This window comes from Budorcas taxicolor, chromosome 11 (genome assembly GCF_023091745.1).
Source record: "Budorcas taxicolor isolate Tak-1 chromosome 11, Takin1.1, whole genome shotgun sequence".
In the NCBI taxonomy this organism is placed as follows: domain Eukaryota; kingdom Metazoa; phylum Chordata; class Mammalia; order Artiodactyla; family Bovidae; genus Budorcas; species Budorcas taxicolor.
In genome coordinates, this window is record NC_068920.1 from 108,644,507 (window position 1) to 108,654,843 (window position 10,337).

Below are 10,337 nucleotides of genomic sequence, written 5' to 3' on the forward strand. Positions count from 1 at the left end.
TTATTGCCAGGAAACAAAGCTTAGCCAGAGAGGAGAGCCAGAGAAGTGACAGGGAAGCTGCAAGTTACAACAAATTTGTGAACTCAGCTAAGGACAGTGGTGGCAGGGCCTCCCTGCTACAAAGAAGACATGTTTTAGACAATACTCATCTGTATGGGCAAAAAACTCAAGAACCATGCTGTGACTAATCATGTGTGTGTGCTAAGTTGCTTCAGTCATGTCCAGCTCTGTGCATCCCTACGGATTGTAGCCCACCAGCCTCCTCCATTCATGGGGTTCTCCAGGCAAGAATACTGGAGCAGATTGCCATGCCCTTCTCCTTGATCAAACCCATGTCTGTTGGCAGGCAGGTTCTTTACCACTAGCACCACTTGGGAAGCCCTTTGGCTAATTGTTCTGTTCAGCTCAGTTCACTCTTGTGTCCAACTCTTTGTGACCCCATGGACTGCACCATGTCAGGCTTCTCTGTCCATCACCAACTCCCAGAGCTTGCTCAAACTCATATCCATCGAGTCAGTGATGCCATCCAGCCATCTCATCCTCTGTCATCCCCTTCTCCTGCCTGCAATCTTTCCCAGTATCAGGGTCTTTTCCAATAAATCAGTTCTTCGCATCAGGTGGCCAAAGTATTTTAGCTTCAACATCAGAATCAGTCCTTCTAATGAATATTCAGGACTGATTTCCTTTACGATTGACTGGTTTGATTGCCTTACGGTTCAAGGGACTCACAAGAGTCTTCTCCACAGTTCAAAGCATCAATTCTTTAGCACTCAGCTTTCTTTACGGTCCAACTCTCACATCCATATGTGGCTACTGGAAAAACAGTAGCTTTGACTAACTGTGTAACAGGTTAACTTAGTTTCTGTTCTGTGGAAAGTGTAAAGTATGCCAAAAAAGGATTTTAATGTGGATTTCTTCTTCTTCTTCTTTTTTTTTTTTTTTTGCATCCATGCTGTTAATTACTAAATGTAATAGTCTGATCGTGACGCTGAATAAATGTGTCTCTTTTTTTTAATGTGCCATGTAAAGTTAGTTTACCAAAAGCCTTTTGGTAAACTACCCCAGCAGTGTGAAGTTAGAATTCCTTCAGGGTGATCCCAGGTTTAATTCAAAATTTATTTACAACCTGCTTTGGTGGAGAAGTTGTTGTCTTTAGAACCTTGATGTAGTTGAACAGACAGTTACTGTGTTGTGACATGGGTTCACCATTAAAAGGTTCACCCACTCAAAGTCATGGAGTTTCTTAGTTGTTAATGATCACTGGCACATCCTATGTAATAGATATAAATTGAATTATGATATCAGATAAAGTTATAGATGGGAATGAAGCTGGTGTATCAACCTTGTATCATGGGTAATCAGTAAAACATTTCGTATCCTCTTGAAAAAAAATAAAAGAATAAAATATGCTACAAATTGGCAGAATCCACCTGCCAATGCAGGGGACATGGGCTCAATCCCAAGTCCTAGAAGATTTCCCATGCTGCAGGGCAGCTAAGCCCATGTGCCACAACTACTGAGCCTATGCTCTAGGGCCTGTGCTCGGCAGCAAGAGAAGCCCCTGCAATGAGAAGCCCGTGCATTTCTACTAGAGAGTAGTCCACACTCTCTGCAACCACAAAAAGCTCATGTGCAGCAATGAAGACCCAGCGCAACCAAAAATAAATAAGCAAGAAATAATGAAAAATAAAATGTGGTACAGATGAACTTACAGAAATAGACCAAAGATAGAAAGAGAAAATACTCAAATTATTAGAATCAGAAATAGAAGAAGGGACATTATGACTGACCCTACAGAGAGGAAAAGGATTATCCCTACTATGAACAGCCTCCAAACACCTGGGTCCAGCCCACAGGTCAAACTGGAGTCAGGTCTTTTTGATGACACCCTTAACATCATCTATGCATTTGCTAAGGCCAAATGACTACAAGTCATTTATTTTCACCTTTAAATAATTTCAAATTTAGAGAAAAGTTGCAAGACTAGCACAAAGAGTTTCTGTTAACCTTAACCATATTCCCACTGTTCACATTTTACCATAGGTATGTGGTATGTGTCTTTCTGTGTGCTATTGCTGTTGTTCCGTCGCTAAGTGGTGTCTGACTCTTTTGCAACCTCATGGACTGTAGCCCTCCTGGTTCCTCTGTCCATAGCATTTTGCAGGCAAGAATGCTGGAGTGGGTTGTCATTTCCTTCTCCAGTGGATTTTCCCAACCCAGGGACTGAACCCACATTTCCTGCCTTGGCAGGGAAGTTCTTTACCACTGAGCCACCAAGGAAGCCCCTTTTCTATGTGAACATATCACGATTGCTTCTAAATCATTTGACAGTAAATTGTAGAAAATGGTGCCTTACATCCCCTCTTGATACTTCAGTGTGTATTTCCTTACAAGGACAATCTCATACATAACAGTACAACCATCAAAATCAGAAAACTAACATTAACACAATATTAGCATCACAGACTCCAGTCACATTTCGTAGCTTGTCCCCAACAGTGTCTTTTATAGGTCTGGATCCCGAACAAGATCATGTATTGCAATTAGATCAATGTATTTCTTAGTTTCCTTTGATCTGGGGCAGTTCTTCAGTCTTTCCTTGTCTTTCTTGATCTTGGCATTTTTGAAAAGTATAGGGCAGCTACTATGTAAAATATCAGTTTGAGCTCGTCTGATCTTTCCCGATGATTTAGGCTTATTGTCAGAAATGAGCTGTACATTCTTCTCATTGCATTACATCATGAATCCCATGATGTTGACTTGTCCATTAGTAGCATCCCCTGTCTGCTAAGTTTCTCTGCTGTCAAGTTAACTAATAATGGAAGTTGCTTTCTTTCCTTGGCCATGCCTCAATGTTTGCAGGATCCTATTTCCCTGACCAGGGATCGAACTCAGGCCCACTGGAGTGAAAGTGCTGAGTCCTAACCACTGGACTGCCAAGGAAAACCCAGAAATTAATTAATTAATTAATTAATTCCAATGGACTCCGTTCTTTCATTGCTGAGGGTGGGGGTTCTATCCCTCGTTCAGGAACTGAGATCCCTCAAGCTGCATGGTGTGGCCAAAAAGAAAAAGTCTAATTAATAAATGTTTTGTGAGATAGAATTTATAACTATGTCTACATTTATTCATTGGCATTCTACTATAGGGTAACACTTTCCATTTTCCCTTGCTTATTAATTTATTATTTCTATGACTTCATTGGGCTTCCCTGGGAGCTCAACTGGTAAAGGATCCTCCTGCAATGCAGGAAACTCCCGTTCGAGTCCTGGGTCAGGAAGATCCCCTGGAGAAGGGATAGGCTACCCACTCCAGTATTCTTGGGCTTCCCTTGTGGCTCAGATGGTAAAGAATTGGCCCATAATGCAAGAGACCTGGGTTCGATCCCTGGGTTGGGATGATACCCTGGGGAAGGAAACAGCTACCCACTTCAGTATTCTTGCCTAGACGGACATAGGAGATTGGCAGGCTACAGTCCATGGGGTCACAAAGAGTCAGACATGACTAAGAGACTTTCACTTTCATGGATTCTAACTTATTCAATGGGTTATAATCTATTATTGTCATTGTCTTTTTTGATACTCAAATTGCCCCAGATTTCATCATTTGAACTCTTTTTCTGATTGAACTCTTTATTTTTCCCTCTTTGAGCCTCAATCTCTTCCCAAATTTTCATGTCCATTCTCAACCAAATGATTCGGGTGGGCTGGACTCCATCTCAGCCACAGGGATGTACCCTGACTTGGCTTATGCTAACCATTGTATGCCATGCCCCTGGACACACTGGTTGGTTCAAGATGGGCAGCTGACCCCTTTGTGGATGAAAATGGGGAGACGTCTGATGGGATTTCTGGGAAAGAAGTTTCTTTTCCCTTCCAAGGGAGCTACTAAAAGAGAGGCTACTAAAGAACTCTCTGTCTCCTGTTGACACACTGGAAAAATGACAAGTTTTGATCTAATGCAGCCATTCCTGCTGCCAAGAAGGAAGCTGGCCTGAGGTCAATTTTAGTATACAGAGGTGGGAAGAAAAAGGAAAATGGTAGGACCACAGGAACGAAGCTCTGGTGACACCACAGATTTCTGGATCATTCTGTGCCTGAAGCTCTGTGGACTGGTTAAGTACTGGTGCTATTAAATTGCCTTTTTTTATTTAAGCTAGAATCAGCTAAAACTTCAGTTGCTGGAGGGCAAAAGTGCCCTAAATAATACACTCCCCCAAAACAGCAAAAAAAGGCTGCCTGGGAATTCCCTAGAGGCCCAGTGATTAGGGCTCTGTGCTTCCACTGCAGGGGGCACGGGTTTGAACCCTGGTTGGGGAACTAAAATCCTGCAAGCCTCAGTTCAGTTCAGTTCAGTCGTTCAGTCATGTCTGACTCTTTGTGACCCCATGAACCGCAGCACCCTAGGCTTCCCTGTCCATCCAACTCCCAGAGTTCACCCAAACTCAAAGCACAGCCAAAAAAAAAAAAAGGAGAAGGCTGCCTTCTGTGAAGTAAAAGGCTAAGTTTCAGTTCCTAATATCCAGAAGAACTCTAACCCTGAGAGTGAAAAACCTGGCTTGAAAAGTAACATTCAAAAAATTAAGATCGTGGCATCTGGTCTCATCACTTCATGGCAAATAGATGAGGAAAAAAATGGAAACAGTGACAGACTTTATTTTCTTGGGCTCCAAAATCACTGAGGACAGTGACTGCAGCCTTGAAATTAAAAGATGTTTGCTCCTTGAAAGAAAATCTATGACCAACTTAGCATCTTAAAAAGCAGAGACATCACTTTGCTGACAAAGGTCCGTATAGTTAAAGCTGTGGTTTTTCCAGTACTCGTGTACAGATGTGAGAATTGAACCATAGAGAAGGCTGAGCACTGAAGAACTGATGCTTTCAAATAGTGGTGCTGGAGAAGACTCTTGAGAATCCCTTGGACATCCAACCAGTCAATCTGAAAGGAAATCACCTCTGAATTTTCATTGGAAGGACTGATGCTGAAGCTGAAGCTCTAATACTTTGACCACCTGATGCAAAGAGCCAACTTATTAGAAAAGACCCTGATGCTGGGAAAGACTGAGGGCAGGAGAAGGGGATGACAGAGGATGAGATGGCTGGATGACATCACTGATTCAATGGACATGAGTTGAGCAAGCTCCAGAATATAGTGAAGGACAGGGAAGCCTGGCATGCTGCAGTCCGTGCAATGGCAGAGTCGAACACAACTGATCGACTGAACAACAAAACCCTAACCCGGCTGGTTTCCCCAGCTGGTCTGAGAGCTCCTGGGGGTGTATTCGTGGTGTGCTCCAGGTTCTTGGAGTGACATGCAGCATAGTAAGTATTTCATGACCATATGTGTGAGAGCTGCTAAGTTGTCTTGTTCACCGCTAAATCCCTAACATCTAGAATCACAGGTGGACATACAGCATGTTTATTGAATGAACTCATGAGTCAGATGAGCGTGCCCCTCCTCTGAAACCCAGCAAAGGAAAAGAAGCTGCAAAAATTCTTGCTTGATATTTTATTCTCCTGAGCAGGGAAGGCAGTGGAAGGAGTTAGATAAGAGAAACTAGAGGGAAGACTCCTGGATTCAGGAAGGAAGGAGCCGATGGAGGATGCTGGAGTTTCTGTGCTTCTTCCCCAGGGTGGGGTTGGGGGACCCAGCGGCTCAAATGAGACCTGATGTGGAGAGAAGAGACAGCAATGGGCAGGTGTGTGGGGTCTCTAGAGGGGATGGGGACTAGAGCCACCTGTCCTTGTGGTACACATGCATTGTCCCCTCCTGGAAGCCCTTCAGGAGCCTGTGTGGGTGGTGGGGCTTCGAAGATAAAAGCCACAGGAAATGGTGGGGACCTCATACTAACGGGCGATCTGCAAGCATCAGGCTGCAAAGCATCAGTGAGAGTGGATGAGCTGCCAGACCTAAACTGAGGATCCCTTCCCCGGCCCATCTCTTGTAGCCAATTGCCTGAAATCTCCAGGCATGGCCTGGGCAGCCCTAGCCCTCCCCCAACCCCATGAGATTCCTCCAGCCCAGCTCTTAGGCCCCTGTGACATGGAGAAGGATGTGGCCTTGGTTCCCATTCTGGGGTCAGGGCTGGGCTGGGAGGTTGGAGTTTGATCAGGGCTCTGATGTCTCCAGTATCTTAGTCTCAGGCCATTTCCTTGGCGTCAACCTTGTCATACATGATGGTCTTATTCAGTCCTCACCCCAGCCTCAGAAACAGGAGTCATTATCCCCCTTTCACAGGTGAGAAAACTGAAGCTCAAATAGGTTAAGCTACTTGCCCAAGGTCACACAGCTGAGGAGAAATGGGGACCTGATTTTACTCTAGGACTGTTTGCGGGAGCGTGGGGAGCGGCGGGGGCGGCGGGCGGGGGGGGCGGGGGTTGCCTCAGGCTGTTAGGAGTTTTTCTCAAATGTTTGAGAAAGGACTTTGGTAGGAGCCAAAGTCCACCTACCCATCTGCTCCACGCAGTCCCTGTTGGGAGTGGTTGGAGTCATGTGTCATGTGGCAAGAAAGCTGGGAGGGGCAGGTGTGAGCTGCTTAGGCAGTTCTCTCTGACAGGTGCCTTCCTGTGATTTTAACCTCTATTGCACATTCACGGGGAGGCTGTCAGGAAATAACTCCCTGCTCTTCCCTCTGCGCGTACCTGCCTTGCGCTTGCACAGCATGATGTCCACACAGATGGCCTGAGGCTTCTTCCTAGCTATGATGTCTGCAGAGATGCGATGGAGAAACTTCTTCATGATCTTGTTGCAACGCCTTCTCAGCAGCCCCATCTTGCTGCACACCTTGGAGGTGGCACGGATGATGACATTCTGGAGCAGCAGTGCCGTGGTAGGAAACAGGCCTCAGGTGAACCCTGCCTGGCATTGCCTTTCTGCAGGCCCTGGCAGCTTTGGTCCCTAGACGGGTCTGGCAATGGGACCAGTGGCCAGGGAGCTGGTGCCTGGTGGCCACCCGAGCGGGGACTGGAGAGACAGGTCTCAGCCCCTATTCCTCATCCCTGAGTCCTGGCCCAAACCTGACCAGCAGGGGTCCGGAAAAGACAATTGGTCCTGCCGAGTCTCAGCTCCTATATAACCGGGCCCTGTCTTCTGGTGGAGAGTGGTGCCCAGACCCACTTTAAAGGCTCTGCCTGCATAGCTTCTGGGTCCAGGGCCTGACTGGTGCTGGGTTGGGGGTGGGGGCGGGGTGCAGTGGGTTAGGAGGGAATCTGAACTTGAAGCCTTGGTTCATTGATTTTGGAGTATCTTATCCTGCCATCCCAGTGGAAGAGGATAAATCTGAGGATCCCGGCATGAAGACAGAGGGCTGAGCAGGTTGAGGGAGCTAAGGGGGGGCCGGGGGAGAGTGAAACTGATTCTTGTGATGATACATCCACTTCTTAAGGATTAAGTTGGAGCTAAGTACATCCCACTTTTCAGCTCTTTAAAAGACCTAGGCAGGATTTCCCTGGTGGCTCATGGTGAAGAATCCTCCTGCCAGTGCAGGAGAGGACCTGAGATCCAGGAAGACCCCACATGCTGGGGAGCAAGGAAGCTGGTGCGCCACAACCACTGAGCCTGTGCTCTAGAGCCCAGGAACCACAACTGCTGAGCCCACGCGTCTCAGCTACTGAGGCCGCATGCCGAGAGCCAGCGCTCTGCGACAGGAGGAGCCACCGCAGTGAGAAGCCTGAGCACCCCAGTGACAGAGTAGCCCCCACTCAGAGCAACTAGAGAGAAAGTCTGAGAGGCAACCAAGACCCAGCACAGTCAAATAAATACATTAATGAAATCGTCTGTTTAAAAAAAGTCCTAGGCAACTTGGATTGCCTAGGTAAGAAAACTGATGCTCACAAAGTGTTTATGACTTGGCCAAACCATACAGCTCAGATGTGGAGAACCTGGGACTTACCTTTCCTGACTCAGGCTTGATCTGGAACCAACCTCCTAGAGCCATATCCTGGACATGAATGGGAGGTCCCTACCTTCTCTGGGGACAGGTTCCCTTCAAGAACTTGATGGAAACCACACACCCTTCCTCCCATTTTCATACTCCCAGAGTGCTACAAGTTGAGGGAATTCTCCAAAGTCCATTGGCACACATTTGAGGAGCCCACAGACTGTCAGCCATTCTGGCAGCCCTCCTCACCATCCCCCACCCTCCCCACCCCCTCAGGGGCACCTCTCCACCCACCAGGTCCCACAAGCCTCCAGTCTCACCTTGCTGGGCTTATTTCCCACCATGTTCTCCAACATCTGCATTATCTCCCGACAAAGATCACAGAAAGGGTTCAGCTCCTCTCCTTGGAGCGCCAGGTCACCCTATTAGAAAAGGAAGTCCCTCAGAGTGGTCTCTCAGACACCCCAACCTTGGAAGGGCACCAGGAAGGGTCCCCTGGCAGCTTTCCAGCCAGTAGGATGACCCATGACCTATCTGTCCATATGAGGACCTGAGCCAGACTGGCTGGCCCCTGCCCATCTCTCTCATGGGGCGGGGGGGTGGGGGGCTGAGAGACCCCACGACCTGCCCCCACACCCACAGCACCCTCCCCAGCCCAGCATCTGCCCCTCTGCTGTTCTACCGTCAGACAAGGAGGAGGCTCTTGGGGAGGGCCCAGCCACCAGTGTAGCCCCTACCCCGCAGTCAGGCACCAGTGTGAACAAAACCAGCATCTTCAGCTCCCGCCCTGCCTCCCCACCCCCTGACCAGTTCGGTCTCTAGACCCTCGCCCCTGGCACTGCCCAGGGAGGAGAGGAAGGAGAGGGACGGTAGGGGGGCAGCAGGAAGCCATCCACATACCTGGGGATCCTCCGGGGCCAGGCCCTGGCACAACTTGTCTCCATCACACAGATGGGCCATCGCCTGGTCGTGACACTCAGAAGTCAGACCGGAAAAGGCCAGCCCTGGAGAAGAAACAGCATCAGCAGCCCTCCACAGACAGAGGGAGAGGAGAAGTCACTGCTTCTGGCTGGGGAGAGCCCAGGAGGCAGCTGGTGCCCAGGACGGGGAGGCGGCCTTGTGAGGGGACCCAGGGACCTCCTGCCCTGCTCTGCCCTGGGGCTGCTCTGACCCACTGTCAAGAGAAACACACACTCTCAAGTTCCTTGGAGAGCAAAGAGGATAAGTCCCCCAGCCATCACCGTTGCACCACTCTCTCTGTCTCTCTGTTTCTCTGTCTTGTCTGTCTGTCTCTCTGTGTATATGTCTCTCTCTCTCACACACACACACAGATTTGGGGCCCGTCTAAAAGGAAACTTCCCTCATCTTCTTTCAAGGGATTGTTTTTCTTTTTCTCTTTTCTCAAAAAACAAAAAACACCTCATGTCAGATGGCCCAGCCCAACCAGCTCTCCCCTCCAGAAGGGTCCTCACGCTCAGCTAAGTGAGCCCGGGTACTGGGAGAGAGGAGGTATGGGGACAAGGGAGTGAGTCTGGAACAGTGAGGGTCCCCATTCACTCAGATACCCTGTCATCCCCTGGCCATTATGGGCCAGAAGAAACCTCAGACCCACTGGTGGGTCAGTGATCTTCATGACGCAGATGAAGAGCCAGCGGCCCAGGAAGAGAAAGGGAGCCCCATGGGCCCCATAGCCTGAGCAGGAGAGTTGGGACCAGACCCCTGGCTGGGGCTCCCTTCTTTCCCACTGGCTCTCTCTCCCCATTGGCCCAGTCACTGCCAGGCCGGGCTAAACCTGGCTCTGAGGGTAAGGCCCAGCCTCTGTGGTGATGGTGAGAAGGCTGTGGGACCTGAGGTGACCTTGGGTCCACAAAGCCTGAGAAAGCAGGGCTGGGAGGAGAAGCAGCTGTCGGGATCTACCCTGAGGGAACATCCTCACCTGGGGCGACCAGGAGCACCGAGGTGATGAGCAGAACGGCCCAAGAGGTCATGGTGGGCAGCTGCCCAGCCTCCCTCCACAGCCTGTTTTATAGAGTCTGGGAACTTGGCCATCTGACCAGGCAGGGTCCTTTTCCTCTTATCAGCCATCTCCCATGTCACTGGGTTTACCACAAAAAAAGTGCCAGTCTGTGGAGAAATGGGAGGAGGAGTGTACCTCAGAGCTTCCACACACCCCTCTCCACCCGCCCTGCCCCGTACTAGAACTTTCTGAGCAGAGCCGGGTGTTGATGGAGAGCATTGGCCGCCATGATGCCCACCCTGCCCTGATGTGGTAACGGGAGGAGAAGTCCCCACTACCGAGGGGTCGGGTAGGGCCCTCGGCCAGGTGAGCGTCTGTGCCCCCGCCTCATCTCTTCCTCCCACCCCAGAGGTCCAGGCTGGTGTTGCTACATCATCCTTCTCCTATCCTGGGTTTCCTTCCAGCTATTTAAGCCAGTGTAGCACTACCTGATTCAGATGT

General features: G+C 49.2%; 1 protein-coding gene across 1 annotated transcript; it reads right to left on the bottom strand.

Annotated features, from left to right (window-relative positions):
* Positions 1 to 6,139: 6,139 nt before the first annotated feature.
* On the bottom strand, positions 6,140 to 9,867 carry LOC128055699 (antimicrobial peptide NK-lysin-like). The gene is made up of 5 exons (XM_052648251.1): positions 9,816 to 9,867; positions 8,780 to 8,883; positions 8,200 to 8,301; positions 6,642 to 6,810; positions 6,140 to 6,192 (listed from the first exon to the last, which is right to left on the bottom strand). Exons 1-5 carry the CDS (start codon positions 9,865 to 9,867, stop codon positions 6,140 to 6,142), a joined length of 480 nt encoding a protein of 159 aa, XP_052504211.1.
* Positions 9,868 to 10,337: the final 470 nt, after the last annotated feature.